This window comes from Jaculus jaculus, chromosome 10, assembly GCF_020740685.1.
Source record: "Jaculus jaculus isolate mJacJac1 chromosome 10, mJacJac1.mat.Y.cur, whole genome shotgun sequence".
In the NCBI taxonomy this organism is placed as follows: domain Eukaryota; kingdom Metazoa; phylum Chordata; class Mammalia; order Rodentia; family Dipodidae; genus Jaculus; species Jaculus jaculus.
Genome location: NC_059111.1, coordinates 24,614,145 through 24,638,856, shown reverse-complemented (window position 1 = coordinate 24,638,856; position 24,712 = coordinate 24,614,145). Strand labels below are relative to the sequence as shown.

The 24,712-nt window shown below is 44.3% G+C and overlaps 1 protein-coding gene across 2 annotated transcripts in view; it reads left to right on the top strand.

Moving 5' to 3' along the window:
* Tmem266 (transmembrane protein 266) overlaps positions 1 to 24,712 on the top strand; it is a 141,306-nt gene that overhangs the window by 40,678 nt on the left and 75,916 nt on the right. Inside the window, exon 2 of one of the 2 annotated variants that reach the window (XM_004660427.2) lies at positions 21,630 to 21,763. In XM_004660427.2, the coding sequence (XP_004660484.2) occupies positions 21,726 to 21,763 (38 nt within the window). In that variant the 5' untranslated portion in view covers positions 21,630 to 21,725. The remainder of the gene's footprint in view (positions 1 to 21,629; positions 21,764 to 24,712) is intronic. The other variant, XM_045160789.1, reaches the window with a different exon arrangement.

Sequence of the window (24,712 nt, the reverse complement as noted above, 5' to 3'; positions counted from 1 at the left end):
ATTAGGCATGGATGCAGGATGGTTGGGTGGAACCAGACCAGCTTCTAGAATTTACCCATCTTCCTTCTATGTATATTCACACAGGTGGGACCCACTGTCCTTATCTATCCCCTACTTGACCAGCTAGCCCAGGTTCCTCCAGGATACAGCTTGGGGCTCCCCTCTTTTGGTGTTCTTTTCTTTTTTTAAAAAAAGAAAAAAAAACTTTTTTTGTTCATTTATTTATTTATTTGAGAGCAACAGACACAGAAAGGCCGAGAGAGAGAGAGGGAGGGAGAGAATGGGCGCGCCAGGGCCTCCAGCCACTGCAAACGAACTCCAGACACATGCGCTCCTTTATGCATCTGGCTAACATGGGTCCTGGGGAGTCGAGCCTCGAACTGGTGTCCTTAGGCTTCACAGGCAAGCACTGAATCACTAAGCCATCTCTCCAGCCCTCTTTTGGTTTTCTTGGTACCTCTTTCCCTTCTCTCACTTTGCCCATCCTTCTCTTTCCTCACCATTCTTTGCTTGTATGTCCACTATTCTGAGGTAGGGTCAGCAAAAGTTTTCTGTAAAGGGCCAGATAGTGAGTATTTTATGTTTGGTGGGCCATATAGATTGTCATGCTGCTTAATCTGCCATTGTAATACAAAAGCAGCCAGACAGAAAAATTTGTGTAAAAGATTTGGTGTGGCTGTGTTCCAAGAGAGTGCCATTTATTTACAAAAGCAGGCGTTTAGCCTATGGACTATAGTTTGAACTGTTCAAAGGCATGGCAAGGAGGATACCTCAATTATCTCTATATCCCTGATACCTAGTAAGTTACACAGGTGCCAGGTAGGAGTTCTGACAATGCTTGAGTAGATGAGAGATGAATAGACGTACAAACTTGTTTGGGCTTGCCAAGAACAGATAGCATTTTTGCATATTCGTCAATGGCCAGCCTTATTATAGTCACACTGTGTATAGGGAGGTCTGCATATGGGAATGTGAGCCCTAGGTGATCAGAAAAGATTAGAGATGACCTTACCATCTTATTACATTGGTGACAAGCTGCCACCTTGTCTAGCCAACCTGTCTCCTATTGGTTCTCAGCTACCCAAGCCTTCTCTCCCCACAGTGCAGTAAAACTATCCACCTTACAAATAAGTACCGTGTGTTCATCCTTCCTCTGAATTGTTGCTGTGTTTCCCTTCTAGCCCCTAACCCCGGCCACTCCAAGGAACAGATAGTCACCCTCCATATGCAAGGCATGATGGGAGAATCTGAGTCCATCCCTTAAGGAGCTTACAAGTCTGGAACATTATCCCACTAGCTATTTGTCCCGTGCCTACTCCTGACCTCCTCTGTAAAGCTTTCCATGGTACTCTAATCCATCCAATTTTCCTCTCCCTTTCTATTTTAATTTTGCTAATTGACAAAAATCATACATATTTATGGTGTGCAGTGTGATATTTTGAAACATATACACACACACATTGTGGAATGGTTAAATTATATATGTACCACCTTACCTACTTACCACGCTGAGAGCACTTAAAAATCTACCTTCATAGCAATTTTACATGCCTACCATGTTATTATGAATGGTAGTCACCATGTAACTTTCTTTTCTCCGTATTCTCCCCGCACTCCGGTAGGCTCTCTTGGGTGTGAGTTCAAGTGCACATTATGCACTACCCAAGCCCAGCTGAAGGGCACTTTGGTTTCGTTTCTTCTAGGCCAGCAGTGTCTAATAGAAATATAGCCTAAGCCACACATGCAGTTCAGAACTTTCCAGCGGCACATTAACCACATGAAAAGAAAGGTGAGGCCTGGGGAGATGAATCGGGATAAATGGCTGGCCACAGAAGCCTGAGTGCCTGAGTTCAAATCCCTGCTTCGTATGGAAAGCTGGACACCGCAGCATTAGTGTCTGTAATCCCCGTGTGCCCGCGGCAAGCAGGGAGGGAGAAACAGGAAATCTCCCAGAAGCTCATGAGTCAGTTTGCCCGGCAAATGTAGCAGTGAGCAATGTAAGTGGGAGTGCCTCGCCAGGTGACCTCCACATGCATGCCATGATGCGTGTGTGTGCACACGTGCGTGCGCATGCGTGCACACACACACACACACACACACACACACACACACACAGCATATACATAAGCCAAAAAAGGAAATAGATGAAAATAATCTTAATGTATTTTACTTCACCAGTATATCCAAACTATAATTATTTCAACATGTAATCAATACATAAATTAATTAATTAATCAGCAAGAGATCTTGCATCCTTCTGGCCACCCTGAGCCCTCAGTGTCCCGCATGGGTTTCATGCACACAGCACATTTCATTCGGGCAAGCTGCATCTCAGTGCTCAGTACCCATGTCGCTGGTGGCTCCCAGACTCAAGGAGGCATCTAACACAGGCACAAGACAAATGTCCAATAAATGATGGCGCTGGTCACTTCCTGCAAGGTGCTCTGCTTTTACTTTCTGCTCCCCACAGCACCCTTCTGTAAAAGGAGCTGCTGTCCTCGATTTTTAGATGAGAAAACTGAGATTTGAGTTGCTTACAGCCACCTGGTAAGTCACAAAGTTCAAACTTATAGCCCAAGTCTGAGTCCAAGACCTATCCTTAAAATAGAATATTTGAGCTGGAAAGCTTTTTAGAAAAAGCATCCAAACTATCAGTTCCATAAATATCACTTGTTCCCACACCTAGTCTCACGTCAGGCATGTCCTAGGGGCTCAACTACGTGAATGAATGAATCTGGTCTCACCTAAGTGATGTGGGCATCACGATGCAGAATGGAAGGAGGGCTGGAGAGATGGCTCAGTGGTTCAAGGAGCTTGCTTGCAAAGTGTGACGGCCAGCGTTCAATTCCCCAGCGGCCGCACAAAGCCAGATACACAAAGTGGCACATTCATCTGAGGTTTCTTTGCAGAGGCAAGAGGCCCTGGTACTTCCATCCTCCCTTCCCTCCCTCTCTCCCTTTCTTTCCTTGCAAAAAAAATATAAATAAATAAATAAAGTTTTGAAAAGAGAAAGAAGCTTATCTAGATCACTCAAAAGGAAGAGTCTAGGCCCAGAGACTATTGCACTGCTCTTCCTTGATGCCCTTCAATCAGACAGTGGGTCAGCCCAGAGAATACATAGATATTTGACACATGAATTTGTATTGCGAGAAAAAAGATTTTAGCAGACACCGTCTTTCCTGTATCCTCAACTTTAGGATGTGACACAAATCTCCTTGTTCGTTCCCTCCCTTCTCCCTTACTCTGACTGCCTAGCAACCTAAAGGGTGGGCCAAAGAGCTAAGCCTGGTTACATGATGAGAAGTGAGGTCTCCAAGTGAAGCGCACACTGAGGAATCAAGCTCACCACACCACGGTCACCACCCCCAGCTTCCACCTCAGGGTCGCGCTCCGTCGTGACAACTCAAGCTGTCTCTCTGACAGGAAGGCAGCACGACTCTACAGGAGTGTCACACTGACCACTAGCCAGTGGCTGCCTGCCATGCCTGGATGCCTGTCCCCAGAGTCCAGCAGCTGGAGAGCACCCTGAGGGTTTGTTCAGGGCCAATCAGCAACCTCCCAGAGGCCTCCAAGCGACCTCCTCCTGACAGGGTCACAGTAAATGTCATAAATTGGCAAAGTGAGAAACTGAAAGGGAATTCAAAGATCATGCACTTTTCAAATTGCAATGTCATACATACCTGGGGATCTTGTCAAGATACAGACTCTGGATTCTGTTGGTCTGAGATAAAATCTGAAAATCTGTATTTCCAACAAGCTCCTGGAATCCCCTGCTGCCATTGGCGCAGGGACCACGCTTGGGAGTGTAAAGGCTGTAAACTCACGCCTGCCAGCCTTTTGATTTTGTTTTGTTTTGGTTTTTCAAGGTAGGATCTTGCTCTAGCCCAGGCAGATCTGGAATTCACTATGGAGTCTCAGAGTAGCCTTCAACTCATGGTGATCCTCCTACCTCTGCCTCCTGAGTGCTGGAATTAAAGGCGTGCGCCACCACGCCCGGCCCTGCCAGCCTTTTATTATAGATGCGGAAACTGAGACGTGGAGGGGCGAGGTTAATTAAAGTTACAGTATGAGGCTCCTATAATACAAACTATATTTACTACCTGTGGAATTTGTTAGCACTTATCACAGACTGCTTGGGCTAACCTGCTCTTCTTCCAGCTAGAGTGCCGGGAGCAAGGATGTAGCTTACTGTCCTATGATGCCACGTGACAGGCTGCATGTGCTGTGGAAAACACGATCCCAAGGGCTAGGTTGCCCAGCAGTGTCTTGGTACCAGGTACTTCTAGAATCAGAAGAAGAGTGGAGTAAGCCCCAAATCGGAACCAGGCACCAGACCCGAGAGGCAAGGTGAAGACTGTAGTGCAAAACCTAGAATGCAGGAATTACCTAGGCCTACCTAGGGCTTTGCTGAGGCATTCTGAACTTATTCCATGGGTTGAAAGGAAAGGTCACTGGCTCATTTCATTATAGCCACGAACCCATAACATATGGAAGAGATAGAGTTACTGCTTGGTCTTTAAACAAGGAGCCAGGCTTAGCCCCAAGCACCCTTAGGAACTCTAACATTTGTTGAATGAATGCACAAAGGTCAAGAAAGACATAGCAATGAGTAAACATGTTAAAAGACTCCACATGCTCAGTGATGATTGCACACTTTCTGACACATTTCAGGAATGGTAATGTCAGGTTTTAATTTGTGTTAAAAATCAGTTTTTCTGGGCTGGAGAGGTGGCTTAGCAGTTAAGTGCTTGCCTGTGAAGCCTAAGGACCCCGATTTGAGGCTCAATTCCCCAGGACCCACATAAGCCAGAGGCACAAGGGGACACATGCATCTGGAGTTCGTTTGCAGTGGCTGGAGGCCCTGGCGTGCCCATTCTCTCTCTCTCTCTTTGCCTCTTTCTCTGTTTGTCTGTCTGTCTGTCACTCTCAAATAAATAAAAATAAACAAAAATAATTTTTAATCAGTTTTTCTTTTGATGCTAGTGAACTGGGTTCTACTCATGGTACACACAGCCAAGCACCAGCTCATAGATGTGGGCTACTAAGCAGAGCTGCCCAGTAGGTGGTGTGGGTCAAAGACAACCTAGACCTGTCTATCTGCTGTGGTAGTTATCTTCCCAAGGGTTAACAATTAAAAAGATAGGCCAGGCATGATGGCATACACCTTTAATCCCAGCACTTGGGAGGCTGAGGTAGGGGGATCGCTGTGAGTTTGAGACCAACCTGAGACTACATAGTAAAGTCCAGGTCAGCCTGGGCTAGAGTGAAACTCTATTTCAAAAAAAAAAAAGTGAAAAATTAAAAAGATAAGTATGATGAAAAGACAAGATATAACTTTGCAAAAATACTTGAAAGACACAGAGCTAATCATGGAATTGTGTCTATCTGAAAGCAAGCAAAAAAAAAGTCTAAAGTAGGGAAAATCAGAACAGACCATCACACAAATATATGGATGTTAGTATCATGAAAAGATGTTCAACATTATCATCAGGGGAACATAAAGCTGGGTATGGTGGCTCACACCTTTCATCCCAGCACTTGGGAGGCTGAGGTAGGATGGTCTCTGAGTTTAAGGCCAGCCTGGGGTAGAGTAGACTCTAGGTCAGCCTGGGCCTCAAAATTAATCATAAAGGGGCTAGAGAGATGGCTTAGCGGCTAAGCACTTGCCTTTGAATCCTAAGGACCTCGGTTCGAGGCTCGATTCTCCAGGACCCACGTTAGCCAGATGCACAAGGGGGCGCACGTATCTGGAGTTCATTTGCAGTGGCTGGAAACCCTGGCCTGTCCGTTCTCTCGTTCTCTCTGTCTGTTTCTCTCTCTGTCTGTCGCTCTCAAATAAATAAGAATAAACAAAAATAATAATAATCACAAGGGCATCAGAAATGTAAATCAAACAATGAGATCCTACTACCTGTTTATTAAAATAGTTCAAAATCTGTAACATTGATACCACCAGATGCTGAGGAAGATACAGAACAACAGGAACTCTCATTCACTGCTGGTGGACAGTAGTGCAGCCACTGAGGGAGACAGTTTGGCAGTTGGTTGCACTGTGAAACAGTCTCAGCATATGGTGATGCATTCACACTGTTTAGTATTCACCTAAAATGAGTTCAAAACTATGCTCACATTAAAACCTGCATGTAGATATTGATAACAGATTCCTGAATAATTATCAGAACCTGGAAGTGACCATTTAGTCAATGGATAATTAGCTGCAGGACACCCATGCAATGTAACATTGATTGCAATAAATAGAAATGTCTCAAGCCGGATGTGGTGGCATACACCTTTAACCCCAGCACTTGGGAGGAAGAGGTAGGAGGATCACCATGAGTTCGAGGCCACCTGAGACTACATAGTGAGTTCCAGGTCAGTCTGAGCTAGAGTGAGACCCTACCTCAAGCAAAACAAGCAAACAAACACATAAAAAAGAAAGAAAAAGAAATGTCTCCGTGTGTGTATACACACGCGTGTACAGGCATCCTTCTCTCTCTCAAATAAGTAAATAAAAATAATATTTTGGAGGGGGGTTTGAGGTAGGGTTTCACTGTAGTCCAGGCTGACCTGGAATTCACTATGTAGTCTCAGGGTAGCCTCGAACTCACAGACATCCTCCTACCTCTGCCTCCCAAGTGCTGGGGTTAAAAGCATGTGCCTGTGCCTGGCTCTAAAATAGGTTTTTAAAAATGGCAGAGAGATGGCTTAGTGGTTAAGGCATTTGCCTGCAAAGCCAAGGGACCCGGGTTTATTCCTCAGGACTCCTGTGGGCCAGATGCACGAGGTGGTGCATGCATCCAGAGTTTGTTTGCAGTGGCTGGAGGCCCTGGCACGCCCATACTCCCTCTGTGTGCCTCTTTCTCTCTGTCTCTCAAATATATATTTTTTGGAGATGGGGAGGTTGTTGCAACAGGGCCTCAGCCACTGCAATTGAACTCCAGATGCTTGTGGCGCCTAGTGCGCATGTTCAACCTTGCACTTGCATCACCTTTGTGCGTCTGGCTTATGTGGGATCTGGAGGGAGATTGAACACAGGTCCTTGGACTTGGCAGGTAAGTGCCTTAACCACTAATCCATCTCTCCAGCCTTAAAAAATATTTTTTTAAATAAATGAGCCACCAGAAAACAATGAGATTGAAGGACTCTTAATGCATATTACCAAAAAGCCATTCTGAAAAAGATGTGTACTGTATGTTTCCTCCTGTGTGACATTCTGGGGAAAAAAATGGTTTTTGAGAGATTTAGAGTATGGTACAGAGGATTTTTACAGCTAGTAGTTCCACCCTTCTGTGTGATACTGTGATGGGAAAAACGCATAGAAATAAGCAAAACGAAGAGTGAGTCCCTAGGTCTAGGGAGATATAGCTCAGTAGGTAAAGTGCTTGCTGTATAAGCATTAGGACCTGAGTTCAGATCCCCAGCACCCATGTAAAGTGCTGAGGATGGTAGTGTATGCCTATAATCAGAGACAAACTGGGGAGCTCTAGGTTTAACAAGAGCACTTGTCTCAAAGAATAGGAGTGGAGAGCATTTGAGGAAGACAGTGAAATCTGGCCTCCACATACACACATGCACACGTGTGTGCACCTGCAGACACAAAGCAACCACACACATAGGAACATGCTTACAACATGCAAAAAAAAAATACAAAAAAGAATGTCTCCTAATGCAAGCCTTGTTTAGTTAATAATGTAGCAATATTGATTCATCAATTTTAACAAACACCCCAGACTATCAACACATGTTACTAAGATGGAAAACTGTAGAGGAGAGACAGGGACATGCGGGAATGCTCTGTGCTTCTTAGTCAATTTTTCCTATAATCCTGAACCTTCTACCAAAAGTAAAGTTCATTAATTTTTTTTCTTAACTGTGCTAAAGGACTGTGCTTAGCCACGTTTCTCCTTAGGCACAAGGATGACCTTGCACATTAGCTGCTGATGGCTCCTCCACCACTGTCCCCCACACAGCACTGACTGATGGCGTTTCATGGATTTTTGAGGAATACTTCTCAAGTGCAGAAAGCATACTCATGGGCCATCCAAGGGACTTATTTTTCTGCCTTTAGAAAGCCACTGAACCAAATCTTTGGACAGGTAAAAGAAAAAAATGTGCCTCAGAGGTTGCTTTTCAAATTTTCCAGTTGTGACCCTAGCTCAGAGAAGCATAGAGTCTAGACTAGACAGAGCATGAGCAAAAGCCTCTGAAACGTAAGGCCGAAGAGTGATTCCCACCCGAGAGAGGTATAGTTGAAGTGCGCAGGAAAGAGAGAAGACAGCCCCTCCCCCTGTCTCTAGGTGGAAATGATGGATCTGAGTTAGAGATTGGTGCATTGAAGAGTCTTTCTCCCATATTTTCCTATTACTGAAACGATCAGGATCCTATACTTGATGCATAAATTTCATATGGCAGTGTGTCATTTTCCTTGACAAGCTGTTATTAAATTGACTGTGTACCTTATATTGATGGCTTCCCAGAGACAAGGAAATGTCATGTTCACAGTAATAATTCCTCAGATGTCTTAGGATTCTGTCACATATCAGGATTAAGGGAAATGGGATGAAGTGACCCAGGGGGATCCGTCAGATGCTTGCATTACTTAGGGAAGAACTGGGCTCTGAGTAGAGTCTCCCAGAGTCTTAGCTGCCTTGTCTGAAGTCATTTCCACCTCTGTCTCCCATGAGTGCTATTATTAAGGAGTCTAGTCGATATTTTGCCCAGGTTGGGTCTTGGAGTGGCTCTTCTGTACTTTTGGAGTTAAACTCAAACTCTAATAAAAATAATAAGATTGAAAGCAGGCAAGAAATCCCATGGAAGCCACAGAAATGGGCTCAGGGCAAGAGCTTCTGAAGCTAGGGCAGGAGTTTCCAGGGAGAAACGAGCTGAGAATGGCAATGGGTCCCCAAGAGGGCAGGCGGGAGCGGGGACTGGGATAAACTGAAGCCCGCAGGTGGTTCTGAAACTGAGGTTCCTGGGGAAGCATCATAGAGTCAAGGTGATATGGTGGGATGTTAGGCCACTGCTTCTCAGGTGGCCAGTCGCCTGCCTCCTCAATGACAATCACCACAGTGGCCCAGGAATGTGCTTCTGAACCAGCTCTCCACATGCTGTTGCTTGAACCACTGGCCAGAGGCTGGACCTCCTGATTTCCCCTGTCATGAATGAGGTCAGTGGTCCAGGGTGGGGCCTGCTCAATGTACCCATAGGAAAACAAAATGTCTTCTTAGTTGTGTGGCCCATGCTACCATCCTCTTGCCTCACTCTTGTCATACGGTCCTCTGTGCCTTTCAGCTGGCATTCAGCAATGTCCTCTTCCATCATTATTATTGTTTCCTGCCTTGGCCTTTCCATTCTCAGTGGTTAAAGGTACTTGCTTTCAAAATCTGCCAGCCTGAGTTCAATTCCCAAGCCCAGGTAAGGTAAAGGCACACACACACAAAATGGCATATTGGGCTGGACGGATGGCTTAGCAGTTAAGGCGTTTGCCTGCAAAGCCAAAGGACCCTGGTTCGATTCCCCAGGACCCACATAAGCCAGATGCACAATGTGGTGCATGCGTCTGGAGTTTATTTGCAGGGACTGGAGGCCCTGGCATGCCCATTCCCTCTCTCTCTCCCTTTTTCTTTGTCAAATAAATAAATAATTTTTAAAATGCATGTGTCTGATGTTTGTTTACAATGGTGAGATGCACTGGTGCAAACATGCATGCAGTCACGCATGCATGCACGCTGAGGGCAGGAATTGCCTTTAACTCCTCCCCACGCTCCCTACTGATGCCTCTTACCTGAGGGGTCCTGACAGTTTTGACTGCCTGTAATCTAAAGCCCATAGCTTGATTCTCTCCACTCTACATCTTCTGAGAAGAAATGCTGTTGGTTAGGAGGTGATATCTTCCAGCATTCCATGAGATTTTATGACAAGCATCATCCCGTAGTAGCTCTAGGTTGGGAAGTTTCACAAAGACCTTGTTCTTGAAACAGAGGAGCTGCTGAGTAGGTAACTTAAGTTCTAACTTAAACTGGACACTGCCTGTTGCCAAAGGGTACCATGTCACTGGGTGCTCAAATGAGACAAAGTCCACCATTGGCCTTTGTCATGATGCAAGAACTTGTGATCCTTGAGAGGAGATTAGTGTCCCTGGGACTGAGGTCAGACAAGCCCTACAATGAGGGAAAGAATTCATGAAACTCTGCTACCCCCTTCTGAGGGTTTCTAGATCTATTTTGGGACTGACCTATCTATTGGTACGCTAATGATAAAGAGACTGACTTTTCTTATAATTCTTTCCCTTCAGTAATGATTTTTTCTGGTTGGTCAGAACACCATCACATCTAAACCTGCCCTGTCTCCAATCATTCTCTTTGTCATTTTGTAGGCCCGGGAGGCGAAGGATGCTAGAGGAAACCCGAGGATTTATTATGGATTTGGCTTAGTTTAGTTTGAAGGGTTAGGCTTTGTTTGAAAAAATAGGATCCTCGACTGATCAGCTATTCCTGAAGTTAATTCATAAAACAATTGTGATGGGATGGTTTCCAGCCTACTAGTTCTTGGTGTAAAGATCATCTTTTACCACTTTTGGTTTTGTCCTCTGCTTTTCTCATTTTCACTCTAGTGCCCCATGGGGAAAGGGTACAATTAAGCAAGTCTTTGGACTTGCCTGGCCCACAGCCACCTTGAACAGCCCACAATTGATTAAGAGTCTTTCCTTAAGGACTGGAAAATGCCTCAGTGTGTTCAAGCACTTGCTGCACAAGCTGACAGTCTGAGTTGGGATTCCCAGAGCCCACATAAAGCCAGACATGGTAGTCTGCCTGTAATTGCAGCATACCTAATGCAAGATGGGAAGTGGGCACAGGAGACTCTCTGGAAGATCATGAGCCAGCTAGCCTGGTAAGTGCAGTTGTGAATAAGAGACTCTGCCTCAAAACAAGATGGGAGGTGAAGACCGGCCCTGGAAGTTGCCCTTTGACTTCAATCACACACACACACACACACACACACACACACACACACACGAGAAATTAAGAAGAGTATTGATGTGGTGGCTCTCGCCTTTAATCCCAGCACCCGGGAGGCTGGGCTACAAGGATCACTGTGAGTTCAAAGCCAGTCTGTGACTACATAGTGCATTCCAGGTCAGCCTGGGTTAGAATGAGATTCTACCTCAAAAAAAAAAAAAAGAATGCTGATTTTTTTTTTTAAAGTCTCCCTTCAAAGGGGAATTGTATCAGTTACTTCCTCATTGCTGGAACAAAATATCAGATCAGAAGTAGCTTAGGGAAGAAAAGAGTTTATTTTGGCATACAGTTCCAGAAGGCAGAGTCTATTATGGCAGAGAAGACATGGCTGGAGTAGACACCAGCTCGTTGCAATGTCACACCAGCAGGGAGGAAGCAGGAATAAACAAGAATAGCAAATGGGATTAGACTACAAACCTCAAGACCCATCCCCAGTAATACACTTCTCCCAGTAAGATTCTTCCCCCTCAGGGGTCTCTAGCCTTCCCAAACAGCACCACTTTGCTGGGGATCAAATGCTCAAATCCATTAGCCTATGGGAACATTTACATTCAAACTACCACAGGTACTATTTTCTTTGTGTATGTGTCTGTGGTATGCATGCAGGTGTATATGTATGTGTGGGCACATGTATGTGTGGGTGTATGTGCACGTATATGCAAGCACGTATGGAAACTAGAGATTGATGTTAGAGATGTTCTTTAGTTGCTATTCACCTTTTTCTTTGAAATAGAGTTTCTCCCATCCAAGTACTAACAAGGCAAGACCTTGCTTAGCTTCCAAGATCAGATGAAAATCAGGCACGTGTAGGGAGGTACAGCTGTAGATTGACGTAGAGTCTCTCACTAGAGCTCACTGATTTGGCTAGCCAGCAAACCCTAGGGACTCTCCTGTCTTGGCCTCCCCAGCATTGGGATTATAGGTACACTTCTACACCTTGGCATTTTGTGTAGGTACTGGGGATCTGAACTCAGGTCCTCATGTTTGTGGAGCGAGTGGTTTATAACCCAGACTCTCAAAAGGGAACTTTTCTTACTTGGCTGTGGAATGTGAATTATTACATCCCTTTAGAGAGAAATTTTGTTTTAAGTATTAAAGTTTTAAATACACACTTTTCAGCCAAGAAATACTACTACTGGGAATCTATTCCATGTAAGCAAAAATACTGGTATATAATACAATATATGCAGGCATTATTTCACAGTGTCTCCCCACACAAAAAAAAATCTAAAAATAAACCAGGTCTCAACAGGGAAATTGTTAACTAATTGATGGAGCATACATACCATGGAATATAATTTTATTAATATAACTAATAAAATAGTGGTTTAGAAAAAATGGATTAGAGTTCTCCTACTTGACTTGAATTTCTACAAGAAATTGTTGAGTGGGAAAAGAGAAAAGCAGGTAATTATAAATAATATATTTTTGAAGTCAACAATAAAATAGTCCTTCTTATGAGAGAGAGAGAATGAATTGGCACACCAGGGCCTGCAGCCACTGCAGTTGAATTCCAGAGGTGTGTGCCATCTTGTGCACATTTGCGACCTGGCAACGCTTGCATCACCTTGTACATCTGGCTTATGTGGAATCTGGAGAGTCTAATATGGGTCCTTAGGCTTCACAGGCAAGCACTTTAACTGCTAAGCCATCTCTCCAGCCCAGAAATATTCTTATAATGGGCTGGAGAGATGGCTTAGCAGTTAAGCGCTTGCCTGTGAAGCCTAAGGACCCCGGTTCGAGGCTCAGTTCCCCAGGACCCACGTTAGCCAGATGCACAAGGGGGCGCATGTGTCTGGAGTTCGTTTGCAGTGGCTGGAGGCCCTCGCGTGGCCATCCTCTGTCTCTCTCTCTGCCTCTCTCTATGTCTGTTGCTCTCAAATAAATAAATAAGAATGAACAAAATAATTTTTTAATATTCTTATAAAGTTTTCTGAACATAAAAAATAATAAAGCACAAATTGTCAACATTGTACTTGTTTACACACATACACACACATAATCCACATTGTACTTGCATACATACATAGTATATCAGGGCGGAACAACAGTGAGGCAGATAATGGGAAAGCAGGCACAAAAGAAAAACTAGACTCCTACCTTTTGGAATAGATATCTGGTGATAAAAACTAAGTGTAACATTGATTTTGTTTTGTTACATACAGGCCCACTCAAATTAGCTTAGATATAAGTTTTATATCTGAATTCCTAACTTATTTTAGTGACTGTCATGTAAAGCAGAAGATGGCTTTGGAAGCTTGCACGGTGTTGGAACATGGCACTTTCATTTAAGATTTGTTTGGTCCAGGGTAGGAAAGGTATAAAAGTGGCAGGCATCTGTTATAGCTCCTACTCATTATTGCTGGTTCCTAAAATGAGCTTTTCAAATTTCTCAGTTGCCCTACAGAAAGAAAATGACTTCCACCTGGGGTTGAGAACTGCTTGTTGATGGCATTCCTTTTTTTTGCCCAAGCCATCAGGGGCAAAGGCAAGGAAATTCCTGTCTCAAAGAGTCACATTATACTTTTAACTTAGGGAATTTAGGGGAGTTCAAAATTTGGAAAAAGATACTAAAGGAAAGGAAAGAATTATGATAATGGTCCTCTTGCGTTTCATCTAGACTTATCTTGGGGGTGGTTTGATTTAGCTTTGTATGATCTTACTTTACATTTCCCACACCTTGTGAGATCAGTAGTGATGGATAGACTGCATTACTGTGCAAGTGAACTAGAACAAGCAATAGACAGAAGAGTCCACAGGAGACCCTGCTAGGCCAAGGAAAGAGAGCCAGAGTCAATTTTGCAATAGACTGGAGGCTGGAGCAGAAGAATGATGGATTCTCTTCATCTTAGGTTTTGTTAATGGGGCCAGGTGTTAGTGGGTCAAGGCAACAACAAGGATGACCTTGCATAGGCACACAGAAACCTTTTCATCCAGTGCAAAGAAACAGCCTCCCGCTGCTGGAGGCATGAATATCATGTCAATGAAAGGTGCCCGCATACAGAAATTTCTCCCTACAAACAGATTCTTCAGAGGGCTTTTTTAATTGTTTGTTATTTTTGTTTATTTATTTGAGAGCGACAGAGAGAGAAAGAGGCAGCTAGAGAGAGAGAGAGAGAATAGGTGTGCCAGGGCCTCTAACCACTGCATACAAATTCCAGACGCATGTGTCCCCTTGTGCATCTGGTTAACATGGGTTCTGGGGAGTCGAGCCTCAAACCAAGGTCCTTAAGCTTCACAGTCAAGTGCTTAACCGCTGAGCCATCTCTCCAGCCCGTTCAGTGGGCTTTTTTGATATCAAAACTGAACCTGGGCCAGGCATGGTGGCACATGCCTTTAATCCCAGCACTAGGGAGGCAGAGGTAGGAGGATCACTGTGAATTCTAGACCAGCTTGGGCTAGAATGAGATCCTGCCTCAGAAATATAAAACAAGCAAACAAAATCCCTGAACCTTGTCATAGATAACAGAGGAAGGCAAAAAACAGCAACAACAAAACAACACAAGGCATCAAAATAAAAGATTATGATCAAAATACATCATGTATGTGTATGGAAATTGTCAATAAAAAAGGAAAATGTAAACTGGGCGTGATGGTGCATGCCTTTAATCCCAGTACTCAGGAGGCAGAGGTAGGAGGATCGCTGTGAGTTCAAGGCCACCCTGAGACTACATAGTGAATCCCAGGTCAGCCTGGGCTAGAGCAAAACCCTACCTTGGAAAGCCAAAAAAAAAAGCATCTGAACCTGCTCTGGCAAACTCTTGTTACCTAGGCAGCAGCCCCTTCCTGCTTCTTCCTAGCTATGAGAACTGAGATTATGCCTATGGAAACAATATGACCATTCCCACAGGATGAATCCTGGATGCTCTAGACTGTTGTGGAAGTCCTAAACCCCTAAGGCTATCTGCTTCTCCTTTGCAGTCCTGGGAACCAGCTCTGTCAAGGGGGACATCAGGATATGTCAGCTGCAGATTCAACATAAACACTGCCAAAATTCCATTGGCTTTTTTTTTTTCACAGAAATAGAAAAACAAGTCTAACATTCATATGGAACCCAAAAAGACTACATATGGCCAAAGAAATCCTTTTTCTTTTTCTTTTTTTTTGAGGCAAGCCCAACAGACTGGCCTTTTTTTTTTTTTTTTCTTTTTAATGAGAGAGAGAGAAACATAGAATTGGCTTTCCAGGGCCTCCAGCTGCTACAGTCAAACTCCAGATGCATGCACCACCTTGTGTACATGTGCAACCTTATACACTTGTGTGACCTTGTGTGTCTGGTTTATGTGGGACCTACAGAGTCGAACATGGGTCCTCAGGCTTTGCAGGCAAGCACCTTAACTACTAAGCCATCTCTCCAGCCCAGCCAAAGAAATCTTGAAAAAATAAAAAGTTGAAAGCATCACACTTTCTGATATCAAATTATACTCTAAACCTATACTAATAAAAATAGTATGATAACTGGAATAAATACAGACACAGAGACCACAGGACAGAATACAGAGTCCAGAAATAAACCCAGCATATGCAATGAACTTCCCACAAAAAGTGCACTCAATCCATGGCATTGGGAAAACGATGTTCACAGGCAAGTAAAATGAAACTGAGCCTTTATGCCATTCACAGGAATCAATTTAAAGTAGATTAAAGACTAACAAAATAGGAGCTGGAGGGATGGCTTAGTGGTTAAGGTGTTTGCCTGCAAAGCCAAAGGACCCAGGTTTGATTCCCTAGGACCCACGTTAGCCAGAAGTACAAGGGAATGCACACATCTGGAGTTCATTTGCAGTGGCTGGAGGCCCTGGCATGCCCATTCTCTCTTTCTCTCTCTCTCAAATAAATAAATAAAATATTTTTTTTTTAAAAAAAGACTAACAAAAGACATGGAACCATGAAAACTCCTAGGTGTAAACAGGAGGAAAGCTCCTTGACATTGATCTTGGTAATGATTGTTTTTTTTTTTTTTTTTTTTTTTTTTTACTTGACACTAAAAACACAAGCATCAAAAGCAAAAACAAATGTGCATAACTATACCAAACTCAAAGGTTTCTTCACATCAAAGGAAATAGCAAAGTGAAAAGGCAAATTCAGAGCAGAAGAAAGGGGTTGTCAACCACATATATGACATAAGGTTGGTATTCACAATTTACCAAGAACTCATACAACTAAATACGATTAAAAACAACCCAATTAAAATTGAACAAAGGGGCTGAAGAAACGGCTGAGGTGATAAAGTGCTAGCTTTGCAAGTGTGAGGGCCTGAGTTTGATCCCCAGAACCCACATTAAAAACACAGCAAAGAAAAACAGGCTGGATGTCACGTGCTTGCAATCCTGGCACTGGTCTTGGACGGGGTGGGGGTGAGGAAAGAGACACGAAGACCCCCGGCCCCTGCTGGCCAGCCAGTCTAACTTACTGACCAGTTCTTGGCCAGTTCGTGATTCTGTACCAAAAAAGGTATATGGGGACTGGAGAAACGGCTTAGCGGTTAAGCGCTTGCCTGTGAAGCCTAAGGACCCCGGTTCGAGGCTCGATTCCCCAGGACCCACGTTAGCCAAATGCATAAGGGGGTACATGCGTCTGGAGTTCGTTTGCAGTGGCTGGAGGCCCTGGTGCGCCCATTCTCTCTATATATCTGCCTCTTTCTCTGTCTGTCGCTCTCAAATAAATAAATAAAAATAAACAAAAAAAAATTTTAAAGAAAAGGTATATGGCACTTGGAGAATGACACCTGAGGTTATCTTCTGGCCTCCATGCACATGTGTACGCAAGTGCTGAGTTTAAAGGCATAAACCACCACACTTGGCTTATTGAGTCTTTAAAAGGAAGGAAATCCTGCCATCTATAGCAAGATACATGAAGCTTGAATACATTAGCAAGTGGAAGAAAAATAGATACAGAAAGATAATACTGCATAACCTCCCTTCTATGTGAAATCTAAAACAATGTTGAATTTATAAGACAGACATGAATGGTGGATATTAGAGACTGAGGGATGAGGGAAAGAGAGAGGTGAAAATCTTCAGTTGTGGGCTGGAGATATGGCTTAGCAGTTAAGGTGCTTGCCTGCTAAGCCGAAGGATCCAGGTTCAATTCCCCAGTACCCATGTAAGGCAGATGCACAAGGTGGTACATACGTCTGGAGTTCATGTGCAGTGGCTGGAGGTCCTGGCATGCCCATTCATATTATCTCCAGTAAACAAATGAAATATTAAAAATATCTTCAATTGTTAAGATGAATAAATACCAGAGACCTAACGTATAGCATGGTGACCAATAATGATTAATACTAGTGTATTTTATGTTTGAGATATGCTAAGAAAAATCTCAAGTGTGCCAACAATAAAATTCTGGGGGACATAAAAAGGTAATGGGAGGTGAATATAATCAAAATATTTACATGTATAAAAATTGTCAGCTTGGGCTGGAGAGATGGCTTAGAGATTAAGGCACTTGCCTATGAAGCCTAAAGACCCAGGTTCGATTTCCCAGTACCTAGGTAAGCCAGATGCACAATGTGGCACATGCATCTGGAGTTTTTTTCTGGTGGCTGGAGGCGATGGCACACCCATTCTCTCTCTGTGTCACTGCCTCTTTTTTTCTCTCTCTGTCTCTCAAATAAATAAATAAAATATTAGAAAAAAAATTGTCAGGCTGAGCAGATTGTTCAGTGGTTAAAGGCTTTCTTGCATATAAAACCTGACAGCCTGGGTTTGACTTCCTGGTTCCCATGTAAAGCCAGACCCACAAAGTGGCACCTGCAATGCATCTGGAATTCATTCGCAGTGGCAGGAGGTTCTGGAATGCTCATCTTCTCTCTCTTTCCCTCCCTCTCCCCCACTCTCTAGTAAACAACTAAAAATATTTTTTTAATTATCAATAAAAATAAATTTTAAAATAATAAAATGACTATGTGAGGGGATCAAGAATTTTACTCTGGTAGCCATTGCACAGTGTATGCATACATATATTAATATGTTTTGTTTTTGAGACGAGGTCTTGCTGTGTTACCTGAGGCTGGCTTTGATCAACTGGGCTCAAGTAATCCTCCTGCCTTGGCCTCCTGCATAGCTGGGACTAGAAGCAACATACCTAAGTCAAAATTTTGTGTTTCTTATAAAAAATACATACAATCATACTTCAATAACTCAGGATAAAAGAGTGGATCTGTGGTTATGTCCCCAAGCCTCTGATCCAGTCCCAGGAACATCTTCCTCCAGGCCCCTCTCTGGTCCTAGAACCCGGCCAGAGACGGCTCTGCTGATGATTTCACCATGAGCCTGGCAGTCAGTTAACTTCATCCAGAGCAAAACTCCCAGTTCACACCAGAGTTGTGATCTGTTCATTAGCAAATCAGTCTCCACCAGAGACTTGTTAGAAGTATAAACTCTGAGGCCCCCAAACATTATCAGAGGAAGTCTCTGGGAGAATCAGGTTTTGGAGAAGGTTGAAGAACCACTTGTCTAAAGGGTAAATAGAGAGCCTGCATATCAGAAAACCGTGAGGCACTGACTTCTCCGCCTCCACCAGCAGAGTTCTAATGAACATTTCCACAGGGAAGCCTGTGCATTGGGATTTCACAAAAGGTATGAGTAAAAAAGCCACATGTAGGAACCAATGGATGGTTATGGAAATAAGCCACATACGCCAAAGGGTAAAGAATGGAGCTGGGGGCCTCCAGAGTTAGAAGCACTGAATTACAGCTTTTAACTTAGTAGACAAGAAACTAATTACTTGGTCTTAACAGCCTTTTTCAACCCTAAAATCCCAAGGCAAGATTTGCTGCAGCAAGCCATCATGGTGTCAGTTAGCAACACACGACCCACAGGTAGAAGAATCTGGAATTTTACTCAGGTCTAAAAAGCAGCCTTTCTAAAAAGGAGCCCCAGTAAAGCCAAAGACAGGCATTTTCTCCTGCTTGTACCAGGTTGACAGGCAGCTGGTTAGCACGTCAGATGTTCATTTATAGAGTGCTAGACTACACCTGCTTTGTGCTAGGCTTGTGCTTCCGGGGGTGGCTTTGTTTTCAAACTATTATTTTTAAGTAACAGCTAGGCGAAGTGTTCCCAACGTCTCCAGGTACTTTGCTTGCTAAAATGTACTGCTTGCGAAGGATCAGGACCTCCAGCTGAGATGACTACTCTGTGCCTGTCTCAATGTGACTTTACCCACTTCCTTGCCTTAGCGTTGCGCCTGTTCTGAAAGGCCGGCCTCCCCTTCCCCATTCCTGCATTTCCTCTCCAGGAAACTACGGTCACCTGTCAGGGAATCTGCTCCCCCACACAGCTTCTGCACAGTGAGGGAATGGATCCCCGAGGTTGTGGAACACAGGGAACACCTCATCGATTTCGTGGGTAGATGATGAGATGCTAAGTTGTTCTGGAAACCAAAAGAGGGTGCCTGGGACAAGCATGCAGACATAAGTTTCGATCCTCAGGACACATGGGAAATAGCTGGGTGTGATGGTGCATACCTGTAATCTCAGCTCTGGGGAAGCGGAGGCTGGAGGATTCCTGGGATGCACTGGGCTGGCCAGTCTGCTGATTTAGATCAGGTACAGGCCAACGAGAGACCCTGTCTCAAAAAAAAAAAAAAAAAAAAGATGGCCTGCAACATGTGACATTGTCTTTTAGCCTGCTCACGCACATGCATAGGAAGCTGGCAAAGGGGGCACGTTGAGCTCGAATCCCTTCTCTACATAAACTGCATCTTGGTCTCATCAAACCATTGATGAGGGAAAGGTCATCTTTGTGGAAACTGATTGGAAAAAGTAAAATTAAATTATCACCGTTTTGCAAATCTGAATGAGTGAATGGCTCTAGGACATCATCAATGGCAGGTGATGTCATAAAACAAGGGACAAGAAAATAATATTTGTCTCCTGTTAGAAGTTATCACACTACCCATAACATCTTACCAAAGAAAATGAACTTGGTACCAGTTAAAGTCTATAAACTAATTAAAATTTACAGGAACCACATGGGACAAAGGCCATGTTGATTAATTATATCCACTAATGGGATGCAGTTGCTGCACTCCAGACCCTGAGACAAATGACCAGTTTTACCAGCATCATGCAGAGGGCAAGTGAGACAGAGGAGGAACCCACAGGCTGAATGAGACTCAAGAGTCATGAGCCAGCCATCGTGTGTGAGCCTTGTTTGCTTCCTCATTGAATAAGCCTCTAAAAAAAATTACGGGACAGGGCTGGAGGGATGGCTTAGCAGTTAAGGCGTTTGCCTGCAAAGCCAAAGGACCCAGGTTCAATTCCCCAGGACCCACATTAGCCAGATGCACAAGGGGGTGCATGCGTCTGGAGTTCATTTGCAGTGGCTGGAGGCCCTGGTGTGCCCCTTTCTCTCTCTATCTGCCTCTTTCTCTCTCTGTCTGTCACTCTCAAATAAATAAATAAATAAAGTACAGGACAAGCAGGGAAATATTTAGCAATATTAAGAAAATGAGGGGCTGGAGAGTTGGCTTAGCGGTTAAGATGCTTGCTTGCAAAGCTTAAGGACCCATGTTTGGCTCTTCAGATCCCACACAAGCCAGAGGGTTTGTCTGCCTGTATGCTCTCTTCAGGATTGTACTACCAGAGGTGGGTCTGTCTGCCTGTGGGCTTTCCATAGAGTTGTGTTATCTCTCAGAAGAGGGGACGGGGGCTGGAGAGATGGCTTAGTGGTTAAGGTGCTTGCCAAAGGGCCTGGGTTCGATTCCCCCGAACCCACATAAAGCAAGATGCACAAGGTGGTGCATGTGTTCAATTCCCCAATACCCACGTAAAGCCAGATGCACAAGGTGACACATGTGTCTGGAGCTCGTTTGCAGTGGCTAGAAGCCCTGCTGCGCCCATGCTCTCCCTCCCTCCCTCCCTCCCTTTCTCTCTTTCTCTCTCATAAATAAGTAAATAGTTTTTTAAAAGTAGGGTCTGTCTGCCTGGGTGCCTTCTGCAGGGTTGCATCATCTCTTCTTTGTACTACTGTCACATTGATTAATTAATTAACGTGCATATTTTATTTACCGAGGCCAAATTTGGGGAGGGAAGCCTTTCATTCAGGCATCCAGGTGACTCTGAAATGTGATCATGTACATCAAGTTACACAATCTTAATTTTGAAAAGCCAAGAAATATGTAGTGCTTACTATGTCCCAGGTGCTATTCTAAGTCTCTTTCCTGCATTGCCTTGTGTAATCAGTGCTATTATTATCCCCATTTTATAGACGGGGAAACAGGGTGGAGGGGGTAAGTAGGAATGGGATTCTGACCCTGACAGTCTGGCCCTAAATTCTGTCCTCCTACCTGCTCTGTCTATTGGCTGTCTCACTGAAGGCTCATCAGAGAAGAAAAGAAAGACAGAGCTATAATCTATGGTGGGCTTTTTTGGAACAGTAGTTTAGGGTAGTGCTGAATACGTCAGGAGCCCTGGAGGGTAGGGAGAGAGAGCAAGGGAGAACCATTGTGCCCATTGTTACCCTCACTAGGATTATTGGAAGAATTAGACATTACAGTGATGAAAAGTACTACACGGGGGCAGTGCTAAGTGCTTCCAGTTTTAGATGAGCTTAGGAGGATTTCCACTTGCTGTCTAAGGTAATGAATTCCCGTTTTTGGTTTCAGGGCACTGTACTTGCATGTTTCTTGTAGAACCCCCACTTGGAAATGCTGAGACCAGGCTTCATAACAGCTGAGCCCCACTAGACATCAAGAAAACCCATGGCTCTGGTTGCATCTTTCAACATGACTGATCCACAGTAAGTACCTTAAGGACTGGCTTTCTGGATGTTGCTATAATGGGATGGACAGCTACTAATTCAGGCCACTGCTGTACACATTTCTCTTAGTAAGAGGCCACAAAAAAGAAAGGAAACCTTCCCAAAGCAAACCCCCAAACAGGAGTGGGAAGTGCTTAGGGTGAACAAAATAGGAATTGCAAGGAAATTTAGAAATCATGAGAGGGTTTCTAAAAGCAAGCTTTATGCAACCGGGAAACTGTTGAGGGAGTTCCCAGCACTTAAGATATCATGTGGACCATCCACCTATCTTACCAAGCATCAGTGTGGCAAGTCTCCAGACAGAAATTTATTCTGTGTTTTGTCACTCACGGGTAAATATACCAGCATAACAATAACGCTTCTATTACACCACACTGTCCTAGCCTCTGTGGCTTTGGGTCTGACTGACTGCTCAGTCGTCTGGAACATGACACATGATCTATGGCCACCACAGTGCTGTATGGCGACCTACCTCAGTATGATTCAGTGTTAAATGTTGGTCACGTACATGCCTGGGGTGATTGTCTATTTGGCTCTACTGCTCTTGCTGGGGACTGCCCTTTATGGAGGGATTGGGCTGGCTGCCACCTGACATAGGTGAGTCTTCAGCACGACTCTGATCCTCCAGTCATCTAGGCTGGTCTCTCTCTGCTGGTCATCTTGGCGGGGTAGAAATTCACAAGTTCCTTTCCACTGGCTCTGCGGGTATCCTGCCTATTAACATGCCATTGGCCAAAACAATTCACATGACTGAACACGGACTCTAGAGTTGGGGAAATAACACGGTTTCCCTTGGTGGGAGAAGCTGCAAAGTAACATGGCAAAGGGGATCACAAGTACTGGGCATGGTGGCTCTTGCCTTTAGCCCCAGCACTCAGGAGGCAGAGGTAGGAGGATTGCCATGAGTTCAAGGCTACCTTGAGACTACATAGTGAATTCCCTGGTCACCTGAGCTACAACGAGACCCTATCTCAAAAAAAAAAAACAAAAACCAGGGGTTACAGATCGTGAGAGGGGAGATTTTTACTGAAGGATGAGGAATGGAGCTGTTAATACATTTTGTGTACCTTAGGATTCTTCCTACATAAGACCAGGGCACACTTTCAATAAGTAATCCATGAGCGTATGAGTTTCAGTCCCACCAAAGGAGGCCTTGTCTCTCTGCTGAGATGGCTGCGTGGCCAGAGATGGAGTTAGGCCACTATGAGGCAGAAGGAGACTAGAGGATGGGACCGTTAAGAAGGCAGAAGTAAACTTTTCCATGCTTCTTGGAGTGATATCCTGTTAGTCTTACAAACCTTGTCCAGCTCTCCTTGAACATCCCATTAATCAGAATGTTCCATTTGTTCAGTTAAAAAATCCAATTTCGCCAGGTGGTAGTGGCACACACCTTCAATCCCAGCACTCAGGTGGCAGAGGTAGGAGGATCGCTGCGAGTTCGAGGCCACCCTGAGACTACATAGTGAATTCCAGGTCAGCCTGGGCTAAAGCAAGACCTTACCTCAAAAAACCAAAAATGGCTGGAGAGATGGCTTAGCAGTTAAGCACTTGCCTGTGAAGCCTAAGGACCTTGGTTCGAGGCTTGATTCCCCAGGACCCACGTTAGCCAGATGCACAAGGGGGCGCACGCATCTGGAATTCATTTGCAATGGCTGGAGGCCCTGGCACACCCATTCTCTCTCCCTGTCTCTCTCTCTCTCTCTCTCTCTCTCTCTGTCTGCCTCTTTCTTTCTCTGTCTGTCGCTCTCAGATAAATAAATAAATAACTTTAAAAAAAACATTTAAAAAAGCCAAAAAATAAAAAACCCTACTTCTAAGGCTGAGGACATGGATCCACGATTAAAGATGCTTACTTGCAAAGCCTTCCCCTGGGTTAAATTCCCCAGCCATCCACATAAAGATAGACACAAAAAGTGGCATATTCATTTGTAGTAGCAAGAGACCCTGGCACACGTACGTGTACATGCACATATACACTCACACACATGCAAATAATTTCTAAAAAAAATTTCAATCTGGTTTCCTTGAATAGGCCCTAAGAAAAAGAGAAAAACGTCAACCCAGCGTCTACTTTTTTTGGAAGCATCTGGAGGAACTGGGATTCCCCATAAACACCCACTCTTTCATATCAATTGTTGAGAAACAGAAGCCGCTCGTCCTGTGACTGTTCTGTCTGAGACTCTTGAGTCATTTTGTAAATGTCACACAGTGATGAGTACTATTAATCTGTGCTTGACGGGTTGGAAAAAGCAAAGATTTAAAAGAAGGCCTAGAAACGAGAGTCAGGGCATCTGGAATTACTTGGTACACTGGCCCACCACCTGTGTGTGACACTCAAATAAAAAAAAAAAAATAAAAAAAAAAACTTTCCCTCTCATTATCTGGATGATCCAAGAAAAGGCAGATTAGGGTCTGGACTTATTGGATAATTTGCACTGTGTTTTATTGGTCAGAAAATAGCTGTTAGAAATAGTTTAGAATTTATAGAGTTCACTGTCCACGTAACAGTGCCCAGGATAAACCTGCCAGTGACATTAGAGACCCCAACTCCTTGGTTTCATTAGGTGACCCTATCACCTATGACCCAACTTTAAAAAAAAAAAATTTATTTATTTGAGAGAGAGAGAGAAAGATGCAGGTATGCCAGGGCCTCTAGACACTACAGATGATCTCCAGACACAGGTGCCGTTTTGTGCATCTGGCTTACGTTGGTCCTGGGGAATCGAACCTGGGTCCTTAGGCTTCACAGGCAAGCTCCTTAACAGCTAAGCCATCTCCCCAGCCTTACTCCCAACCTCTGGAAAAGGGGATCAAGTCAGGAGAGAGCAGCACCCCCAGGTGTCCTTGGCTGTCTTTACCACACGAAGGCCCACAAGTACCAAGGAGGCCTGTGGCCACCAGCAATACATCCAGCTGTGACACGCGGCG